At 50.4% G+C, this 20,933-nt stretch overlaps 9 protein-coding genes across 9 annotated transcripts in view; 4 read left to right on the forward strand and 5 right to left on the reverse strand.

Moving 5' to 3' along the window:
* Positions 1-1,780, reverse strand: part of GUITHDRAFT_141953 (hypothetical protein) — a gene marked incomplete at both ends in the record, with an annotated part of 2,119 nt that extends 339 nt beyond the window's left edge. The window contains 7 exons of the mRNA XM_005828391.1: positions 60-390; positions 441-542; positions 590-745; positions 803-873; positions 905-1,272; positions 1,345-1,473; positions 1,737-1,780. Coding sequence (XP_005828448.1) covers positions 60-390; positions 441-542; positions 590-745; positions 803-873; positions 905-1,272; positions 1,345-1,473; positions 1,737-1,780 — 1,201 coding nt within the window. The remainder of the gene's footprint in view (positions 1-59; positions 391-440; positions 543-589; positions 746-802; positions 874-904; positions 1,273-1,344; positions 1,474-1,736) is intronic.
* Positions 1,781-2,763: 983 nt separating this feature from the next.
* Positions 2,764-5,126, forward strand: GUITHDRAFT_141954 (hypothetical protein; the record flags this gene model as incomplete). The annotated part of the gene is made up of 2 exons (XM_005828392.1): positions 2,764-4,833; positions 4,995-5,126. The coding sequence occupies 2 exons, from the start codon at positions 2,764-2,766 to the stop codon at positions 5,124-5,126; spliced, it is 2,202 nt and encodes a 733-aa protein (XP_005828449.1).
* A 230-nt stretch (positions 5,127-5,356) lies between these two features.
* On the reverse strand, positions 5,357-6,544 carry GUITHDRAFT_74715 (hypothetical protein; the record flags this gene model as incomplete). Its single annotated transcript, XM_005828393.1, has 2 exons — positions 5,357-6,037; positions 6,158-6,544. 2 exons carry the CDS (start codon positions 6,542-6,544, stop codon positions 5,357-5,359), a joined length of 1,068 nt encoding a protein of 355 aa, XP_005828450.1.
* A 1,245-nt stretch (positions 6,545-7,789) lies between these two features.
* Positions 7,790-9,205, forward strand: GUITHDRAFT_112442 (hypothetical protein; the record flags this gene model as incomplete). Its single annotated transcript, XM_005828394.1, has 2 exons — positions 7,790-8,755; positions 8,888-9,205. The coding sequence occupies 2 exons, from the start codon at positions 7,790-7,792 to the stop codon at positions 9,203-9,205; spliced, it is 1,284 nt and encodes a 427-aa protein (XP_005828451.1).
* A 1,564-nt stretch (positions 9,206-10,769) lies between these two features.
* GUITHDRAFT_112443 (hypothetical protein) lies at positions 10,770-11,345 on the reverse strand (the record flags this gene model as incomplete). Its single annotated transcript, XM_005828395.1, has 2 exons — positions 10,770-11,030; positions 11,076-11,345. 2 exons carry the CDS (start codon positions 11,343-11,345, stop codon positions 10,770-10,772), a joined length of 531 nt encoding a protein of 176 aa, XP_005828452.1.
* Positions 11,346-12,320: 975 nt separating this feature from the next.
* Positions 12,321-13,270, reverse strand: GUITHDRAFT_112444 (hypothetical protein; the record flags this gene model as incomplete). Its single annotated transcript, XM_005828396.1, has 3 exons — positions 12,321-12,742; positions 12,820-13,049; positions 13,230-13,270. 3 exons carry the CDS (start codon positions 13,268-13,270, stop codon positions 12,321-12,323), a joined length of 693 nt encoding a protein of 230 aa, XP_005828453.1.
* Positions 13,271-15,036: 1,766 nt separating this feature from the next.
* Positions 15,037-15,792, forward strand: GUITHDRAFT_112445 (hypothetical protein; the record flags this gene model as incomplete). Its single annotated transcript, XM_005828397.1, has 4 exons — positions 15,037-15,127; positions 15,175-15,452; positions 15,505-15,570; positions 15,619-15,792. 4 exons carry the CDS (start codon positions 15,037-15,039, stop codon positions 15,790-15,792), a joined length of 609 nt encoding a protein of 202 aa, XP_005828454.1.
* A 1,319-nt stretch (positions 15,793-17,111) lies between these two features.
* GUITHDRAFT_58582 (hypothetical protein) lies at positions 17,112-17,321 on the reverse strand (the record flags this gene model as incomplete). The annotated part of the gene is made up of 1 exon (XM_005828398.1): positions 17,112-17,321. A coding segment is annotated over one exon (210 nt), but the record flags the coding sequence as incomplete, so codon positions are not given.
* A 1,983-nt stretch (positions 17,322-19,304) lies between these two features.
* Positions 19,305-20,933, forward strand: part of GUITHDRAFT_112447 (hypothetical protein) — a gene marked incomplete at both ends in the record, with an annotated part of 3,314 nt that continues 1,685 nt past the window's right edge. The window contains 10 exons of the mRNA XM_005828399.1: positions 19,305-19,359; positions 19,412-19,482; positions 19,534-19,651; positions 19,699-19,904; positions 19,955-20,047; positions 20,107-20,142; positions 20,188-20,256; positions 20,304-20,474; positions 20,527-20,564; positions 20,837-20,855. Coding sequence (XP_005828456.1) covers positions 19,305-19,359; positions 19,412-19,482; positions 19,534-19,651; positions 19,699-19,904; positions 19,955-20,047; positions 20,107-20,142; positions 20,188-20,256; positions 20,304-20,474; positions 20,527-20,564; positions 20,837-20,855 — 876 coding nt within the window. The remainder of the gene's footprint in view (positions 19,360-19,411; positions 19,483-19,533; positions 19,652-19,698; positions 19,905-19,954; positions 20,048-20,106; positions 20,143-20,187; positions 20,257-20,303; positions 20,475-20,526; positions 20,565-20,836; positions 20,856-20,933) is intronic.

The raw sequence follows: 20,933 nt of genomic DNA on the forward strand, positions 1-20,933 counted from the left end.
ACCTCCTTGACCTGGTCCCATCATACCCCCTGGAGCTGGTCCAATCATACCCCCTTGACCTGGTCCCATCATACCCCCGGGAGCTGGTCCAATCATCCCCGGCTGCCCCACCATCCCCATGTTCGATGCCATTCCATCTGATTCAGCTCCCATCATGCCATTGGCTGGCATGCTATAGTGCATGCTCATACCATCCTGTCCGTGTGCACTATATCCGGAGTTCAAGACGGAGCCATTCAAAGCGGGATACCCCGCCTCATGATGAATAGATGCCGGGGAATGGCCATCGTAAGCATGGATTGCCGCATTGGGGTTGACCATGTGTCCGGAGGGATCTGTAGGGGGATAAGGCATGCTTGCATTCGCAGGTGTAGCTACAGAGGTCGTTGCCTGCGAAGAAGGTTGTCATTTCTCGAGAACCCCTTCAACATCAACAATACCGTTGTGGTTTGAGTTTTCTTCTCGGCTGCCCACGTGCACTTGAGTGGTCTTGTAAGACCAGGAGGTTTTGTCCCATTCAATGCAGCAATAGCTGCAGCCGCCTGATAATTCAAACATCATATGACCTCCTGCCAACGATCTTATCTACCGCTTTGTGCGTAGTATACGTCACGAAGGCGAAGTTCTTGCCAGGCACCCGCACGTTGTCAATCTCTCCGTGCTTCGCAAAAGCCTTTTTGAGAGCTTCTTCACTCTCAGTGCCCACAAGATTTCCCACATGTACTGTCGTGTTCGACTCTGAAGCCTGTCAGCAAGTAGTCAACACTGACACAAATCCATCACAACACGCCAGCTGTCTCACCTGCTTCGCCACAGTCTGAGCGTCAGTGGACGGAGGAGGATCGGGTGGTCTGTTTGCTGCTGCATTCACATCTGTATGCCTTGTAGTACGAGCCAGGCTGACCCGCAAGGGCCTCCCCATCAACCGACCGCCATCCATGGCAGCAACAGCGGCGTTTGCATCCTCCTGTACCGGCACTTCTATCAAACCTTTGCAATAGCAAACCAAATTCGGTCACCTGCGTCCGGATGGTCACAAATCCATACCCCAGACACTTGCCATCGTCTCCCCGGATGATCCTGGAATCCGAGCAATTGAAGTGTGCGAACGATTCGAAGAGCATGTATTCGTCGATGATGTCTCCTATGTTCCCAACGAAGACTGTGATGTGATTGCTTGTATCCTCCTTCGGTCCTGCTTGTTGCAAGTGCCAGGAGACGTTTAACGGAGAACCCAAAACTTCCCGACCATTCAAGGAGGCCAGTGCTACACTGCAGACCGAATCGAATTAAAGGAAACACTTTCAACAATGAAAGAGAAAGCAAGACAAAAAATTACTGCACCTTGCACTTGAGAAGTCTGCAAAGTCGCAGTAACCATGAATTCCGTTTGCATCTGGAATGATTCTGCATGACGTCAACTGGCCGAAGGCTCCAAAGATGCTGCTTAGAAGCGTTTCATCCACGAGCGGACTGGAGTACGAGAAGTCAGAATTGAATATCAAACCCTCTAAAATTCTCATTCAAAACGTAGCTAATCGTAGTGCAAAACTTGCGTCATGGATTCCTCTAAAAATCTGCTCCTGCACTTGCTCCTGCCCCTGCTCACGCTCGTGCTCTTGCTCCAACATTTCTGACTGTCCTGCTTCTTGTCATCATCCTCGTTCTCTTCCTCTTCCTCTTCCTATTTCATCTCATCGTCCTCGTTCTTGTCCTCCTTGTCCTTGTCCTCTCACCTCAGCCCCGTCACATGCAGGCAGCGATTCTCAGCACTCGCCATTTCTGCCGCTCGCAGGCTCCCGCCACCCTCCCTGATTCCAAATAAATGGGTCAAACATTGGGCTAAATCTTGAAAATTTCAAATGAATTGAATAGATGTTTGTAATGTTGAAACACCCGTCCTTGGCACCTAGAATTGACCCGTGCCATTCCCTTTGTAGAACTTGGCTAGAAGATTCGCCGGATGGTACCCGCTTCCCCGCTCATACAGCGTTCGGATCCCGGCGGACCAGCCGGCGGACGGGCCCGGCCACCCAGCACTGAGAGAGTTGGTGATAGTATCTCCGAGGATACATGTGAACAGATAGTGAAATGAGCGTGCCAGGTTCCGATCCTCAGGATTTTTTACTCAAAGTTTTAAGTCCTCAGGGATCGGTATGCAGGGGAGGTATAGAGGAGGAGAGGGGAGAGAGGAGGAGATGGGAAAGAGGAAGAGAGGGGCAAGAGGAGGAGAGGGGCAAGAGGAGGAGAGGGTAGAGAGCTCCATGGATGGACATGGGTGTGAAGTAAATCTAAGATCCGATTCTCTTGTTTTTCAAGCAGAACAATTTGCAGAATGAATTTGCTTGGGGAAGTGAGTGTTGAGAGAGAGAAAGTGCATGGAGGGCTATTGATTAGATTGTTGAATGATATTCTGGAGTTTTGAATCTTTGCTAAAACAAGTTTTTCCTTAGTCTTGCCTTGATCGTGGGTTTGTTTATCTGATGTCTTCTTTTCTCAATCCTTGTTGGTTGCTTTATTCTTGCAGATGTTTTATTGACAGATGTTTGTTGTCTATGTTCCTGTTGTATGATTCGAAGGTATCTCTCAAATCTAAGCATTCTATTGTACTTTACTTTAGGTTCAATTTATGGAATAGCGCGACACTCACTTCATTTTTCCAGGGTATTCCATTGAGCCCTCAACAACTATCTGTCTTCCACAAAGCATGGCATAATGCAACTCGTCTTGAAAGGCTAAGAATTGAAACAACACTATCTTGGAATGACAAGCAACATCTTACTCAACATCATTGGCATGCTGTCGCTTTCCTGCAGGCCCTGTGGGAGCTTTCTGAGCCCTCACTATTTTGCCCGGTCGTTCCTCAAGGGCTCTTGCAAGCAGCAACGAACAAGCTTGCAGCTTCTCTCGAGATTTCCGCGCATTGGCTACTCACAACCCTGGGTCAGAGCGTTTCGCTCCTCCACCTCCACATTGCACTCTCTTCAGTGCCTCGGGGAGCAGAACGTGGGCCCTGACCTGCCCGTTTGCCTCATCAGGTGTGTTGAAGGAGAGCCGCACCTGACGGGAAAGCTGAGCATTGCTGGGAAGGAGAAAGTGTTCCACCGGCTACAGGACGATGCTTTGGAAACGACCGTTCAACGTCTCGAGAGGATAGCAAAGGAGGAGCGGAAAAAGGTTCTTGCGCAAGGGTTCAAGAAGCCAAAGAAAGTCAAGGGGAAAGGAAAGGGCAGGAAACGACAGATGGAATCGACCGTCGAAGAGCCTGAGGGAGCCAACACGGAACACCTTCCTCCACCAGTGCTCGAGGACATCGATGTCTGGGTCGAGGATTCCCGGGGACATCGCGTCTCTGAAGACACGATGAACAAGCTCGCACTGCAAGACCAGTACCTGTTGCATGTGGGTGATGAGACGTTCAGAATGATCAAGAATGTCCCCGAGGTGAATGCTCTGGCCGTGGAGGGGAAGCCCATGGTTGGTTTCCAGCTGTGCACTGACTCGCAGCTGCTGTTTGCTTCGGAGCATGCTTCCAGGTGGGAATGGTACCGGCTGGAGGTGAACGAAGATGCCCCGGACGAGGAAGGAGGAGAGGGAGAAGATGTCGAAGGGAAGATCGATTCGAAAGTGCTCATCTCAACATCGCAGCATTACACGCCGACGGGAGAGGATGTGGGAAAGCGGCTGATGGTGCGATTGACTCCTGGGCGTGTAGACGAGGCAAGCGGGGCCTTGGTGCAGGGAGATGCCGAGACTTTTACGATGAATCGTGCAGTCCATCAGGGCCCGGACATGAGCGTTCATGAGAAACGATGGCAGCACTGCAGGGAGTTTGACTTGAAGAAGCCTTCGAAGCTCCGGATCGTCTCTTACAACATCCTTGCGGATAACTATGCCAACACTCCGTTCGCTGTTGAGAACCTGTACCGTTACTGTGACCAGGAGTACCTCCAGATCGACTATCGAAAGCAAGTCTTCATGTGGGAAATTCTGCAATACAACGCAGAGATCGTTTGTCTGCAAGAAGTCTGTGCAGATCTGTACGACAAGTACATCGAGCCGATGATGAGGGCAGCTGGCTACACCGGCATCTACACCAACAAGATCACCTCCTCGAGGATTGGCTGCGCCACATTCTTCAAGTCCGACAGGTTCTCCATGCGAGGATTCCCCATCATCGCCGATCTCACATCTGAGTGGGAGCGGGACGAGGTGCTCAGGTCTTTGTGCTCGGGGTCGTCAGAGTCGGCTCAGAACCTTCATCGCGCTCTTGTCCGCTCGACGACTGTAGCGCAGATCATCACCCTGGAGGCCAAGGTGGACCAGGACACGGAGCAGGGAAGGAGGAGCAGACCGGTTGTGGTGTCCAATACTCATCTCTTTGGGAACCCCGACGCTCCCCACGTCCGACTCGTACAGATGGCGTCGTTGCAGAACATGCTCAAGAGCCATTGTGAGAAGTTGGGAGGGGCCAACTGGAGGTCGATTCCTATGGTCCTCTGCGGAGACTTCAATGCTCCCCCGCAGGAGTTCTTGCACAACTTCCTCACCCTGGGTCTGGTGGACAGAGGTCATGATGATTGGGGCAAGGGAATGATCTTCAAGTCCCTTGACAGCAGGAAGGAGCGGGAGGCGAACTGGTTTGCAAGAAAGACGATGAGCACGGAAGATTACTTGAGGGAGACTATTTTGATGTCGCAGCCAGAGGTCTGTGCTGAGCTAGAGCAGCCCTTCGTTTGGCGACAAGCGTGCAAGGACGTGCCAGCAACGTTCTGCACATCCTTTGCAACTCAAATAGTGGACTACATTTACATCGCAGGAGATGGTCTAGATGTAAGTCTCTTCTTTTCCCTCCTGATCATCGTGCTCGTGCTCGTGCTCGTGCTCCACCTTTATCACCACCGCTCTTTCTCATCCTGCTCCTCGCTTCCCTTCCTCTGCCCTCACTTTCGCCTTCTTCTCCCCTCCTTCCAGTGGGCCTTACGTTTCTGAAGGTGGACTCTTCCTTGGGGAGCGTGCCTGCCTTCACCGAGGAGGAGCTGAAAGCGGACACCGGGCTGCCGTCCGCCTGCTTCCCATCGGACCACATCGCCCTGGTGGAAAACCTGTACTGGGAGGAGTCTTAGATGAGACGAAGAGTTTCAAATCCGTTTCATTCTCGAAGCACAAGATCACGATGATGCACGCAAAGGCGTAAAGAATATTCGACCTCTCACCCACATTCCATCCACAAACCCTCCCTGTACCTTCATGAAAAGTTTCAAAGACTTTTGACCCCTCAGTTACTTTTTCTTGGATGCATTCCTTCCTTCTTCTCCTCCCCCCTTCTAGCTCCTTTGTTTCCTCTCCCCTCCTCTCACTCCTCTTTCTTCTTCTCCTCCTTGTCTTGATCCGTCGCAGGTACCACGTATAGCGGGTAAAGATAGAAAACCATAGCGGCCAGCAAGCTGTAAACGGCCACAACCACCACAACAGGAGAGAAGGGGTGGTAAGCATACAGCGCTCCTCCTATCGACGGCCCAATCACACCCGCCAGCTTCTCAGCCGTATCGAGCACGCCCATCAAGCCGCCTACGTTGTTGGACGAGCTGATCCTCGTCACAGTTGCCGAGATGCTGGTGTTGACGATCCCCAGTGCCACGACCGTCAAGGAGAGCGCGCCATAGAGAACAGCAGGGTTGTGAGTCTGCGCAGTCACGTACCTGCCACCTCCTAGTAGCAGCACGCAGAAGACGACGAGCTTGGTCTGGTCCTTGTCGAACCGATTGATGATGGTCCGCGACAGCAGCTGCGAGATCGCGTACATGGCCCCGATGAAAGCGAAGTAGTTAGAGTAGTCCTTGGGCTGGAAGTGAAACCTCTCCTTCAGCAGCGTCGTCAACAGGGTGAAGAAGATGTGGAACCCCATCGAGAGCCCAAAGCGAAGGAACAGGATCACCCGAGCGCATGCTGGCGCGGCAAAGGCGAGCACAAACACCTCCTTCACCGAGTCGTACACGGTGAAGAAGACAGACTCCCAAGGCGTCTTCTTGCCTGTCTCTGCACACGGCGAGCGCGAGGCCTTGGACGGCAACTGGAAGGCAGCGAAGAACGCGATCAGGTTGAGTACCGTAGCTGCCGCCGCTGCTTGCATGTGCGTATGCACGAAGGGATGAACGATCGGCCCAACCATGAACCCGAAGCCTGCTGCGAGGCCCAGCTTCCCCAGCACACCAGCTCGCTCCCCAGGAGGTACAAGATCAGCAACGACAGCCTTGGCGATGGTAAAGTTATGAGCAAGAAGAGCCGCGGGGATCAGCGACAGCCACAGTTCGAACAAGGAGGAAGCAAAGGCAAGAATCATCATACTCACTGCGCTGGCCAGTGCGCCAAGAGCAAGGGCGAATCTCCTTCCTAGGTGATCAGAGAGAGCTCCTACAAGTGGAGAACCAAAGAGTCCTAGGGCCGATGACGCGGACGTCATGCTTCCCACACACAAGGCACCGCAGTCCAACTTGGCTCTCAGAGTTTGTTGGTATGGGTTCATGATGGTAAAGCCAGCCATGGGCGCGATGGTGAGAACGATGACCACCATCTCCCATTTCTTCGGCGTCAGATCCCTCAGCCATGAGATGATCGAGCTCCTGCTCACTGTTGGCTTTACCGGTTTCTGCTCACTGCGTTCATCCGATTCGGTGCAAGTTTGTGTTCCCATCTTTTCTGTGACAATCAGAAGCGCAGTTGTCCCACAGGCGTGCAGCTTCAGAAAGACTGAGGGTGATCAGCTGCTCACACGACGTTTCACACTTCTGTCTCCTTCTTCAGCCTCGAGTGCAACTCAGTTCAAGAGCTTCGTACAAAGACTATCTTAGTCTTCGAACTTCCCCTGAATGAGACTGATAACTTTCTGTCTCCTGAAACCACTTCTTCAACTTCCTCTCCGTTTGTTCTCAAGTTCTGATCTCAGTCTTCTCTTCTCTCTCTCTCTCCTGTCTCATCCCCTTGCTCTCTGTCCATGGCCCGCCATCGCGTTAAACCTAGTGGAGTCTCCACCACCTACCCTTTATATGGTACCCATGTACCCCATTCACAATCTACACCCCTTTAGTGCAGTAGCCACCTTCATAACCCATAATTTTCCCATGTAAATCACTACTTAAATATGGTAGGGTCATATACCCCATGGGGCGATTTTTTTTGTTTTACCACCCCACCCCCAAGATATTCTGTCCCCACCCCTGAAAGGTGCCACCCCTCCATTGCAAGCGCCGGGTGGTACCAAGGAACATTATCGTAATTTACCACAACATTTCGTAATTACTACTTATTTATTTGAAATTCTGAGAATATTTTCAATTTGAAAATAATTGGACATTTTTGGATATTTTACTGCAGAAAGTTTCAAATATATGCATACAATCTTGAAGTTTTTCACAAAACCACCGAAAAATGATACAAAGTGGAATCCTTGCATACCAGCTAGCTCAAAAAGGTTTTATCTGTTATGGAATTTTATTATTATTTGAAGTACAAATTAACAATTTATAATATTGTTACTTTTATGAAAATATTATCACTTATAGTTATTCTAAATCAAAATTTGTACATTGAGCAGAAATAAACCGGTACATAATCACACAGCTATAAACAATCGTACAGATTCATTTTAAACCTCCTCGCCGCTGCATAGGGGTCGTCCTCCGCCCCTTCCGCCGCACTCCTCCTCCGCTTCCCTCCGCCTCTGCCTCTCGTCCCTCCTTTCATATCCCAGCAGCCAGCTCCATCTATCTCATCTCCTTAGCTGTTGAGAATGTCTGGCCTTCTCAGGAGCGCGGCACAGCGGACTCTGCGGAAGGTGCTGCCCACTGTTTCTCGCCTGGGATCTTCAGGTGTGTACGGGTCTACCTCGGTCGTGAACAGAAGACTGTCTCCTGCTCTGCCTTCAACCAGCAGGTTTGTCACAACCTCCTCCTTCTATATCGAACCTCCTGAGGAGATGCTGTTTCCTGATGAAGACATGGAGAAAGGCATTTGGTACGATCTGAACTGGTCTCTCAATCGTTCATCAATCACTCCCACCGGACGATCATTTCGAAACCTCAAGTTGAAAGATCTTGAAGCCAAAGGAGGCATGTCTAAACTGTATGATCCTGCAGTGCTGCCCTTCACGCAGCAGCTTGAAAATGACATCTTCAGTTACCTGTCGAACTCAGAGGTCTTGTATGTGCAGGATTGTGCTCTTGGCGCCCTTTCGACCAATGAAATCCCGGTTCGCATTATCACTGACAGCCCTGCTGCCGCTGCCATGTTTGCAAAGTTGTGCTGTCCCACCCGCAAGATCAAATTGAGCGATTACAGGGAGGATGTAACTGTATACTTGGCATCAGAAACCAACCTGGGTCCTTTCCTCTCCGTAGACAAGCCAAACAGAAAGATCCTGATGGGTGGGACAATTAAGGCCAATGAGCTTGTCAAGAAGATGGCAAGATCTTCGGTGAACGCCTTCCTCGCTCGCAACATCCTTCCTCTCTGGGGCTCAATGGAAAACAACACACTCTACATGGCACATCCAGGTCCGCACGTTGGCGGCTTTTCTGGATTCTCTTTTAGTTCTTCTGGTTTCTGTCGCCTGCTCAATGCTGAGGTCCAGACCGATGGCTCAATTGTACCCATGCCCAAGCAGCCCAACGCCATGTCTTTGCCTAAGTCTATCGTCATGTTCGCTCATGATGATACTGGCGCGATTCCCGCAGCCACCAAGTTGACGCCAGACCAGGTGAGCCGACGTATTAGATAGAAGCATGGGTACATAGATAAGGGTCAAGTGATCTGTTTTGTGTGCTGGTTCTCGATGTCCAGCATTGTGGATAGTGTTGATGATAATTCCCTGAAATCCTTTTTCCTTTAGGCGGGCTTCTACTATATCACAGCATGTGCTCCAAGGAGTCTCTCTCAGTATGTCGAAGCTGCTTCCCTCATGATGGAGTTCGCCAAAGTGTGCGATGTCTACATGGTTAACAGCGGGGCTTTTGTGAACGAGGATGATATCGAGACCACGGCTCGAGCCATCGTCGGCAAGACAGGGGGCTCCGCAGATGCTCTTGGATTGAAACCTATCCCTGTCACCTGCAAGACAAAGTCGCCCTCGAGCGAGCAAGTAGATACAGTTAGCATTGCTCTTAACCATATGGTATGTGCAGCGACAACACTCAGATTTCATGTTTAACAAAATATTTGCAGGCGGGAGAGCGAACAACGGTGGAAGAGATTCTCAAAGCTGGACCACCGAAAAGTAAAGAAAGGCTGCAGATTATTTCCTTTTCTTCCTTATTCCATTTCTGTTGGTTTTTATTTGATGCGATACGAACGTGGTGCGATCACATTAAAAGATTGAGAGTGCGGCTTTCTGTTCAGGCTCAGGTCTCAACACATGACATACCAGGTGCAAGGCTATTCATCTCACTAACTCATCGCAACTGTCTCCTTCGCCGCCGTCGAGGATCACTGTAGTGTAATAGGTTGATCGTAACCGCGGTTTCAGTTTATTTGTCCGAACGGTCAAGCTTCACCCGACTCCGAGCCTCAGCCGGCACAAATAAATTGACTTAGCTAATCTGATTTGTCAAAGAAAACTGTCAATAAGATGAGTGAAAGCGACAGGAAAACATGGCACGGTCAGCGAAGAGGGGGAGAGAGCTGAGATAGCATCGATAAGGACCTCTTATCTTGATCGTCAACAGCAAGACCTCTAGCAAGCGCTGCTACTTGAGATGGCTCAGTCTAGGAATGCTTGGCTCTTGCGCTTCATTCTCTATCTTGTCATCGCTTGGACCTCAAGTGCACAAAATGCAAACTGCAGCTCTCGTACCTACTGCCTTCAATGCATTTCTGATGGACTTTGTGGATGGTAACAAGACACTCATGCTCCCGCCCCTCCTGCACCTTTCCTTCAGGCTTCCCGTTTCCGATTCAAAGATCTGATAGTGCTACAAGTCAGTTACGCTCACTTGTCCAGGTGTGGGATTCAAAACAACTGTATGGACATCAATGCAGTCAACTGTCGGACGGGAATCGGCTGCACATGTTCAAATTGGTACTATGAAGCTGTAGATCCAAATTATCTAGGTAAGTTTGGGTCATTTCCTTCAGCCTTGCTCGTCTTCTGCCTCTCATACTGTGCCTGCAGAGCCCTCCTGGTTTGCTCAATCATGGCGAGGAGGTGTGCGCCGTACCCCCACTGTCTGTTGTGCGCAGCTTCAGACATGTCAGCTCTGCAAGCTGAACAAATGCAGGCAAGTGTTGAGGCGATGGCGTAAGGCTTCTGACTGACTTATCCCGAAGTTTCTGCAACAAATGCAGCGACGGCTCTTGCTCCCTTCCCCAGTATACAGACGCACAAGCGTGTAAGGCGAACGGCGGAGCATGGAGTGGCGTCTGCTCAGATTGTCCTACACTTAATGGCTGCTCGGTTCCTGAGGGACAGTCTGATTGTGGACCTCCACCAGTGAAGTAAACTGATGGAAGAAACGTGTGAATTGAGAGAAGGAGAAGAAGAGGTGGAGGAGAAAAGGAAGAGGAGAAGGAGAAAGGTGTTGGCGGTGATACAGACGGAGAAGAAGGTGAAAAACTTTTTTATGTTCTGTACACAATCGATCGAAAACGACGGAAAATCAAAAAATATCCTTGGCTCCCCACCACAGCCACTCAACAATCAGATCTCAGCCTGCTGGAACTATCAAAGGATCTTCTGCTGCTCCAGCTTCAGCTCCCTCCCCCTTCTTCCTGACCTGCTAGAAGCTGCGGTAGTGAGCCCTCACTGCGAAGCCTAGCCCATACGAGACTGTCACACCCTCCGAGTTGGAGTCGCAGGGCGTCTGCTGGCCGGGCGAGCAGGGAAGAGCTGCCTTGATGGCGTCCCCGTCTGCCTTAGACACGAGGAAGGAGTGGAGCCCCACGTTCCTCCGCGTCCCATCGTCAGTCATGATGAAGTAATCGTTGGTATCGTTGACGATTATCATCGCCAGAGCCCCCGCTTGCTCTGCATGGATCGCCTGCAAACCTTGTCAGCGAGCTAGAGGCCAGCTGGACTTTCTCACCTTCTGTAGGAAGCTGCACTGACCGCGATCGACGAGCGCGATCTTGTTCCGCACGGAGACTCGTCCTACGAGGCACTGGCAGGCATCACCGGCGTACTGGACTTCTGCAGTGGTCCTTCCTGTTGGGAGAACTACGGCACCGAACCATGCAGGAGCGAAGTGGAGGGCCTTCCTGAATGGGGAAGAAACTTGCAGCAGACCTATCGTTGGGCTGGCAGTGTTGACCAGTGCGAGGGAGCTGAGAAGGGAGAAAAGGAGGAGCAGGTTCATAGCTTACAGCATCTCTGGTGAATGAAATCACGTTAGAGGAACGACATTGTGATAATGTAGCAAGAAGTGCACAGTCACTTCACGAGGGACAACAGCATGCAGAGCGTTCACCTACTATACTGAATGTACCAAAGTTTCTCATGCCCATGCCTCAGGCAGCCATGTGCCTCCTCCACTTTCTCTACCCCGTCTCAGTCCTTGTGACCATTTTTTTTATTCCCTTTCCTGTAGCTCTCGCTACATGCTCGCACTCTCCTCAGACTCGCCCGACCCTCTTCGATCCTTCCCATCGATCCAAACGCAATCAAATCGCATACACTGTCAAATCTAATATCCTTTCTCTGTCCCCTCACAGTCCTCGACCTGTTCCCAGCTCCTCGTGTCTCGTCATCTCAGCATAAAGCTGCTGCATTAAGCTTCACATCGCACTCTCTCCTCTCTTGTTCGAGCGTTCGTCCCTTAGGTCGGCTTCCCACCGTCCCCATTATCCACTTTCATTTCCAGCCTCATCAGGAACACCCACCCTACCAAAATCGCCTATTCACCACCCGTGGTCACGTCAGGAACGGTGCGACTGCTGCCGTAAGAGATCCTTTTAAAAGTGCGGGAGGAGAGGGAAGGGGAGAAGGGGAGAGAATGAAGAGAGAAGCATAATAGGCGATATGACAGATCGACGCAAACAAGAACAAGGGGCAACCACGGAATCAAAACTGTTTCCTCTTCATTGAAGGAGCTGCAGCTTCCTGGAGTGAGTTCACACAATGCAGAGGTGAGATGCTCAGATGAGGGAGGAAGAATGGGTCGTGATGGCCCATCTGCTATCCTTTTCGACATTGTAACTACGAGTTCACTTGTCATATTTAAATTAAACCATTATGAAAACACTACCTGCTTCTTGGTATTCGAGGATTTTCATCACTCCGAAAGCTCTCTTTGCAATGAGATCTACATCACCAACTTCCCTCACCGTCTCTATCAATAGTAGTCGCTGAGTCCCCCATAGTGACATTCCCAGGTCCGGACGTTCATCTCCTCCATGGTCCATCCAGTCTCAGGCCATGACCGCTGAAATCCGATGGCTGTTCCCGTGTGCCAATGCGTGGGCGAGCGAGCTCCGTTGGGAGGAAACCTTGTGAACTTGCTCGTTACATCCTGATTGTTCAAATCCATGTCCATGCATTCATTTGCATGGATCGGCTTCGGAGCTCCATCTTGTTCCATCATGCAGCTGTCCGTGGAGTTGGTGATAGCTGCACCCACCACCTGCTGTCCGACCGCGTGGCAGGTTCTTTGATGGTACTGCAGCAGCGCCATGTCGATTCCCTGTTGTGCAGGAGCGACATTCTCAACTCCAGACAGCCCAGTGTTGAAGAGGATTCCATTGCAGTGCTTCTTAGCTGGAGAGAACTCACAAGTCTCAATGCTGGGGCAATTAATTCAGCTCTAAGATAGGTAATGGATACAAAAGACTTACGATGAAGCATCGCGTTTGCATGGGAAACAACGAGGCTGGAGAGGGCTTGGCATCTTCGCAGGAACAGTTCGATGAGCACTGTACAGTCGAAAACGAGGAAGGAGTAGCGCCAAGTTATGCGCTTCTCGCTTATTCCATTTTCAGCAACACAACAAAGTTTTCCTTTCTCCACAAATATTACACTTGACTTGAACCCGTAGACAGTGCTGCCGTATTGGAAGCACAGTTTCCTGTAAAGAAATAACCGTCAACTATGGCGACGTGACATGCTGCCCTTTGTTGTACATTGACGGACAAAAGGAAGCATATTTCAACATCAACTATGATAGAAACTCAATAATTCAACTGAAATGAAGTATGCAGAAAGAATGATTTGAAAGTTCTGACGACAATGGTGCAGGAAATCGCACTGATTGGCGCCAAAGCAAGGAAATTGAAACGGCATAAGCATGACGAACAGCAACAAGGAACATCCAAGGCGGAGAGAACTTATTTTGCCACCAATACATAAAATGAAGTAAGCGAAATAATTCAATGGTGCAGGCGTACATTCAGAAGCATGTGCACAGGATCCCAAAATTTCTCGTGAACCAGGGGCCGCAATACAGATGCGACAGCAAAAGCGGAATGCGATCAATACTATACAACAGCTAAAGAAGCAGAGACCTACAAGAGACAATGGATGACATGTTTGACCAGGTTGAGAGTTATATAACTTCAGGTAAAAGATAGGAATGCGAGCTTCTACATGCGTATGCCTCAACCAAGAACACCACCATGCTGCAATCCGATATACAGGGTAGGAGTAAGGTAGAAACAAAAACAAAGATCGGATGAGAGGATTTCTCGGGAAAGGTATGGGAAGCAGGAGTCGGAGCAGAGATGCAGCAAGATTCGGAGGAATAAGGGAGTACAACAAGCATGGCACATGACCAGAGACAATACCACGAGAATGTGGGGAATACAGCGGAGATGGAGAAGAATGTATGTTTGAATGAACATGAAGAACATAATATAGATCAGGAGCGCCCTGTGAGGAAGGAGGAGCAGGACGAGCAGGAGGAGCATTAACGGAGAACGAGTAAGGCGGAAGCGAAGGCAGCATTAACGACAAAAAGGCGGCAAGTAGAGTTGAGGGAAAGTGGGGATGCTGGTGGGGTTATACCAAATATAGGGTAGGGGTTCCTGCAAGACACCTGCACATGCGGTAATGTCAAAAGGGGTGGGTGTATATTCTACTCTGGGATAAAGTAATATGATAACAACCGGTATCAACAAGGAAAATTGATGGTAGGGGTAAATTATATTAAAGATTTGGAAGGGTGGTCAGGTATGTCTGGTGGATATTGTCAGGGTGGGTACAGGAATGGGGTAGGGTGAAATGTTATCAAGCCACAGACCAGGGTGGGTGGGTGTGATCCTAAAGAGTGGCTGACATTGTGGGGGTTGAGCAGTGAAATGGAAAGCGGGGGTACTAAAAAAGAGGTCAGGTGGGTCATAGAAGGGGGTAGTAAAGAACAGGATTTTTGACTAGAAAGGAGGGGTAGTAGAAGGTAAGAAATCGGGTGATAGATGCAACCCCTCCGTATTTGGGGGTGGGGTGGGAATGGGGGTCCCCCATGTGGAGAGCCTCCGGTAGGCGGATTCATGTATTATGTCTCAAAGTCCGGGGTAGGGGTGATTTTGCAACCCAGGCGTAAGGGGTGGGGTCAACCAGGGTAGGTGATTTTCCACCAGTGATAGTGGAGGAGTAAGGGGTACGAAGGAAAACCATTGCTTTATCCGCAAGGGTAGGGTAGATGAGCAAGGGGTACTTGACCTATCCTTCTGTCTAAAATTAGTCAACACTACGGATGTACTAAATTTAAAACTCTATTTTAACATATATTGGGTTTTTAATCCCTCATACCGCCCGTCCGGAAACTTTGCAGAAAAATGGCGGGAAGGAAGGCCCTGGCAACGAGTCGGAGTGATGTGAACGAAGATGTTGACATGGAGGGATTGAGCGTTGAGCATTGAGAAGACGAGAAAGGAGCGAATGCGGCTAGTGATCGCATTAGATCTCCTCGGGATGTAGAAGATGTCAGTTCTAAACAGCGATTTGAGGATAGTAGGTGTTGGATGAGAAATCATGGCATCAAGATTCCTGCACATGATGAGATAATCTGGCTGTTTCAATTGGTCGAGAAGACTTGAATCCTGATCATAAGCATACAGATGGAAGAAGTCGAAGAGCCCGAAATGTCCGAGTACGAGAAGTTCCGGGCACAAAACCTCCAAAGGAACTTGGAGGTGCTCAAGATGTTAGGTAGGAGGGATGTTTTTTGGAAGGCCAACAGTTTGAGTGCCATGCAGGCATCGAAGCCGAAACTTTCCAGCCTGCTATGAGGTCCCCGGACAAGGACGACAGCTCAGATGGCCTCCAGGGCGGCACGCGAAGGAAGTCTGCGAGGCTAAGAGGCCTGACGGTGGATGGATCCGAGCTCGTCGAGGAGATGCGAGAGTTATCAGAGAGGAAGCGTCAGAAGCAGGAGATGAAAGTCAAGCATTACAAAGAAGCAGAGCAGCTGATTGAAGAATTCGAGATCTCGGATCGCAAACAAAAGAGCCTCTTTCAGCACACCGTGCACAGGGTAAGTTGTCAATGTGGTGTCTTGAAGTCTCATGGGACATTCTTTACATCAGATTCGTACAATGTCAGAAAAGCAGCTCAGGACCAGGATCAAAGTCATAGAAAATGCGAGAGGATCGGTACTTCATCCAGACCCATTCGCGCCTCTCTAATCATTTGTTCGACAGCAAGCACTGCTCAAGATGAAACTTTTTGCCATCGCTCTCAAGTGTGAAGATTACCCAGAGCTCTCGCAGGAGGCGGAAGATTCATACCAGCGCCTAGTCGAGGTCCTAGGAAGGCCTGCTTGGGAAGGCAGTCTGATGTTTGGGACCGAAGAGGATATCGTTGAGCTTAGTTGAATATGTGTGGCAACAGAGAGGTGATATTGATGGTATGCACCGTGCAGCCATCGAAATCTAAAGAACACAAGAATGTATATTAACATATGAACAAAACTTCATGCCAACGCATGCTTCGTCGCCTCTGCTAGGAAGGAATGTATGGCAAGTAAAAGAGGGCAATCGCAATGACAATTTGTATCCAAAGCTCAACGTCATGCGTCGATAGGTTGCAGCAATCCTAAGAGAGACGGTCAACACGAGCCATCTCCTCCAGATCAAACCACCTGATGGCTTGTGGGGATGCTCATGAATGAACTGCTCCATCTGGTATGCCTCGTTACTAGGCATGAGTGGGACGGCGACAATACCTTTGGAACTCCCGCCAGATCCCGTGGGGTTCTTCCTTCTTGACAAGGACAGCGTGAGATGTTGGTTGCAGGTTTCGGTTCCTCACCCAGCGGCGCGAGAGACTTCGCTGCATGTCGGGGGTTCTTCGGCACTTGAGCCCAGGATTCTTGCTTCGGCGGGAGCTGCAAGAAAGGCCTTAGAAGCTGCTGGTAGTGATAGAGAGTAGAGCACCTGCTCCTGCAGCTCTCTAAGCCTCCTCTGCTCAAGCTCCTTGATACCTTCCGGGTTGTTCGGCACCCTGGGCGAGTGCGGGAGAGCTTTTTCGAATTCACGGTCTGATGCCAAGCTCCTTCTGTTGAGGGCGAGGGGGATATGGCTTTCTTCTCGAACACTCTTCAAGATTTCCCTAACCTGAAAGTCAACGGTGAGTCACCGCAGGAACCGACGGTCTGATGTCACCTGCGACTTCTTGGCTGATGTTATCTGTCGCCTCCGACTGAACGCGTCTTGCGGGTTCACCTGGATCATCCAGTTCAAAGGACTTGCATCGTGGTCGGATACGACACCATGTCGCTAGGAGGGTTTCTAGGGCTGATTGGAACGGAGCTATCATAACAAGCGCTCAATGTGCTGTGGTTGACAACACAACAGACCTGTCTCGATGCCGATAGAGAAGTTTCTCAGCCTCCCCCTGCAGATTCCTGCGCTCGGCATCCTCTGACATTTGCTGGAAGACAAGAATCAGGCGGACGGACAACCTCTAGCCCATTGAAAATCACCTGCGCTTTCTGTAGCACGTTACATCGTTTCATCAGCATGTTCAGCCTGTCCTCTTTGTTCTTCTCGACTTCAATTGGCCTTGTTTTGAGCTGCTTCTTGTTGTTTCCGCTGGTGGCCAGAGTTGGCAACGAACTCCTTTGGACGTCAGGGTTGATGTTCTCCTTGAAAACTCCTCCATTTGACACATCCTGACCGTGCTTGAGCTTCTGAAACATCTTCCTGTAATAATCGTCCATCGGGTGCTCCCATTGTGTCTTCTTCTGTGAATCATTATAGAAGTAAGATTGACCGTCTGCTGTGAAAAACTCTTTCCAATTCTCCGGCAATTTCGCCGTCATCGCTTCTACAGCAATCCAGAGGAACTTCTTGTCGTTGATAGGATCCATCCCAAGATATTTCGCGTAATCGTGAACCTCTTTCAATTCTGCGCTGCTAATTTGATCGTTGAAGTCGCTTTCTTTCATCATCTCGATGTCAAACTCGTCATCCTCATCCTCTCCATCCACAGAAGAAGGCGGAGAAGGAGTTGCGCCATCACTATCTTCATCCTTGAGAGCTTGCAGAGCGAGAGAAGTCTTGAACTTCGAAGCCCAAGAACTCACCCCTTTGTGAACAGTCTTCACATCTTTCTTTCTGCCTTCCTTCGCTTCCTTTCTATCTTCCTTTGCTTCGTTTCTGTGTTCCTTTGCTGGTTCAACTGCCGCATTCGCCGGTTCTTCACTCTTCGCACTCTTCGACTTCCTCTTTTTCTTATTCTCGTCGTGAGTCATCAGCGCAAAAATCAGCCGGGCAGGCGATTAGCTCGAGGGCTCCATGGCAAGGCAACAGGCGAGGGCAGATCTAGGGGAAAAGCTTGAGATGCCTTACGGAGAAGATGGAGGAGGAGAAGATAAAGAATCCAGTGCAACAGACAGAATCGGAGAACCCGGAGAGATGCTGGTCGCTCCTAGCGGTGGAGTGAAAATTGCTGGGATGGGCTCGGGAGGTGAGGTGTTTAGCACGGTAGGAGGGGGAGTGAGCTCGACAGGAGGAGGAGGCGGAGGCGATGTATGAAGAATGGTAGGTGAAGGAGTGAGATGGACAATTGGGGGAGAGAGGGAAGGAGGTGTAGTATGGAGGACTGTAGGAGAGGGGGTGAGTTGCACAGGGAGGAGAGGAGGAGGAGACGTGCGAAGTACAGTGGGAGAAGGAGTTAGATCTACAGGAGCAGGAGGAGGAGGAGAAGTGCGTAAGACGGTGGGTGGAGGGGTGAGACACGGAAGGGGGGAAGGGGGGGAAGTACGAAGTACAGTGGGGGGGGGAGTGAGGTAGTCAGAAGTTGAAGGGGATGATGGAAGGACAGCAGGGACAGGAGCACCTATCAAGGAAGGAGAACCCAGCTGAAGAGAGTGGAGAGGGGACGCGAGGGGGTCAGGAGAAGCAACCCTTGTCCTCAGAGGAGGAGTTGTGAAAATGGGAAGATGATTCAGGGGAGACGACGTTGAGGCGAGGGGAGGAGCAGGAGGCGTTGCATGGTCAGGTGTGCGATGATGCAAAGGAGGAGATGCGAGTGGTGTAAGGGGGATGGAGTCGGGGTCGTGAGAATGTGGCGGAGAAATAGGGAAATGCGGAGCTATGGAGGGTGGCGAAGGAGGAGGCGTTCGGTCGTGAGTAGAAATGGTTGAGGTACGATCGTTCGACGGAGCAGGAGCAGGAGAAGGAGCAGGAGAAGGAGCAGGAGCAGGAGCAGGGAAGGGGTGCAGGAGACGAACAGCGATTTGGAGCAGATTCCTAACGGTCTTCTATTGCACACGCAACGGTCGCAACGGGAGCATGGCATGCAGACGGATTGTTGTTGGTATACAGAGGCTGGCAACATGCACAGGTACGGAGAGGAGGAGAGAGGAGGATAGTGGGGGAGAGAGGGAGAGAGGGATGGATGGATGGAGGGAGGGAGGGAGGGAGGGAAGGAGAGAGATAGAGAAGGTGAGAAAGCAGAAGGGAATTCATGACGAGGCAATAAAGGAAAGGAGATTTAGGAGGGAACGAGAAGCTCGATCTTAGGGGACATGAGGGTGGAGAGGAACTGTCGAGAAGGTAGAATGATAGAAGTGAAGATGGGGAAAAGGGTCAGGGAACGCAAGCGCAGGCAAACGATAGCTGTTGAGAGAGCATGAAAGCTGGCACGTGAGATGAAGCATAGAAAGAGAGCGCACCAGTATGCAACAATGCAGTATTGCTGTTGGTTGTGTTGTTTCGTATTGATGGAAGCTCGCTTTCTCTTGCATGTCCTGCTCTTCCTTGAATGATGTTGGTATGTAAACGGGATACAATCCTGCCTAGTTTTGATGAGTCCCTCTTCGAAGCTGCTAAATGCTGCTGCTATGCATGACTTAGTTTCGCAAGGGACGCGTCATCTGAGCATGCAAAGACTGCCGATTCAGAGCACTGGGGAGGCGCCAATGAAGGGAAGCACAGGTGCTCCAACAAGATCAGAAGTTGAGGGTAGATGAGATGAATCTTGACCCAGGTTGCTACGAATTCCCTTCTGACCTTAAGTCTTCCCTTGTCAAACTCTTGAAGAAGGTCAAGTTCGAGGAGGTGAGATGGCGATGACGATATCTTTCGATGTGTCTGAAAAGCCTCGCACAGAAAAAGGGAGTTTCGAAGTTGTTCCGCAAGCCAAAGGAACCGCTGCAGCCCCTCGACGACCAGGAAGGGGTGGAGGGGGAGGCAGTGAAGGACTACGTGGACGTCAGTTACACTTCAGGTTCCCATGGCGGAGGTGGTTGAGGACTTGGAGTAATAGGAAGACAGTTACAAAACAATCGCGTGGACCTACATGGGACGAGGACGAGGACGAGGACGACTTTGACGACGACGTCGGGCAGACTCCTTCGACCCCCCATGGCATAGGATTCGTCGGGACCCACATCGAGACGATCAAAGAGGTTCTAACAGGCAGCCCAACTTTCTACAGCCAAATATTGCGGTCGCTGCACGAAATCCTGAATCGACTTCCGGTCATGATTGTTTGACGGCGGGGGAGGGGTGCCGCTCAAGGGTTGTGCAGGAGTTCAGTCCGAAGAAGGTGACGTGTTACGGGAGTGGAATAGGAGTCAACGCGTACGCTGTACGTGCCGCCTGGCCCCACTCTAACATTCTGGTGATTTGATTTCTTTTTTTCTGTCTGTCTGTTATCGTGTGTTGATATTGAGGGTTCAGATCCATTGCATCGAACCTTCACATCAGCGAATGGATGTAACTCGCATGCTTGAGACTTGGCGTGTGCTGAGATTTCATCAGATCGGAAAGCATGTGACAGAAGGGTTCCATAATCTCGTTTGGTCAAGTGAGCTGGAAATCGAAAGAAATGTGAGGAAATGAGAGTATGTCTTTGATTTGCTCATGTGCCCGCACAGTCTGCTGTGAGGCAACTTGATCCCTTGCATTCAAAGAGTAGCAAGGACTTCTATGGGGAGCTTGTCTTGGACACCAAAAAATCCACGGAACCGAAGACTGAAGTCCTAGAAACTCTTGAAGAGCAGTCAGACCTTGTTATCGTCGATCTTTCCTCGTTCTCATTGCCATCGGTCCTGATTATCCTTCTACTCTGTTCTGCAAGTCTGAATGCTGACGACTTAGGATGCTCAATGGGACGTGATCCAACGATTGAAGAAAAGGTGATTTTCTCAATGTCTCCCTTCTCAATCAACCTGTCCCTTTAGAACTCGTTCGTCTTCCTTTCCCCTTCCCATCTATCATCATCACCACCACCACCAACACCACCAACACTACCACTACCACTACCACTACCACCACCATCATCATCACCACCACCACCACCACCACCACCACCACCACCACCACAATCATCATCATCATCATCACCACCACCACCACCACCACCACCACCACCACCATCACAAGACTCGGTCTGATGTTGGTCTGCCAGGTGCAAGGGAGTGCTCTTGGTTGTTGATTCGGGTACGCAAGAAAGCTTCATGAGGATAAGTCAGTCTATTCGTGCCGCTTTCTGCTAGGTCATTACG

The sequence above is a fragment of the Guillardia theta genome, assembly GCF_000315625.1.
Source record: "Guillardia theta CCMP2712 unplaced genomic scaffold GUITHscaffold_59, whole genome shotgun sequence".
NCBI classification, from domain to species: Eukaryota; class Cryptophyceae; order Pyrenomonadales; family Geminigeraceae; genus Guillardia; species Guillardia theta.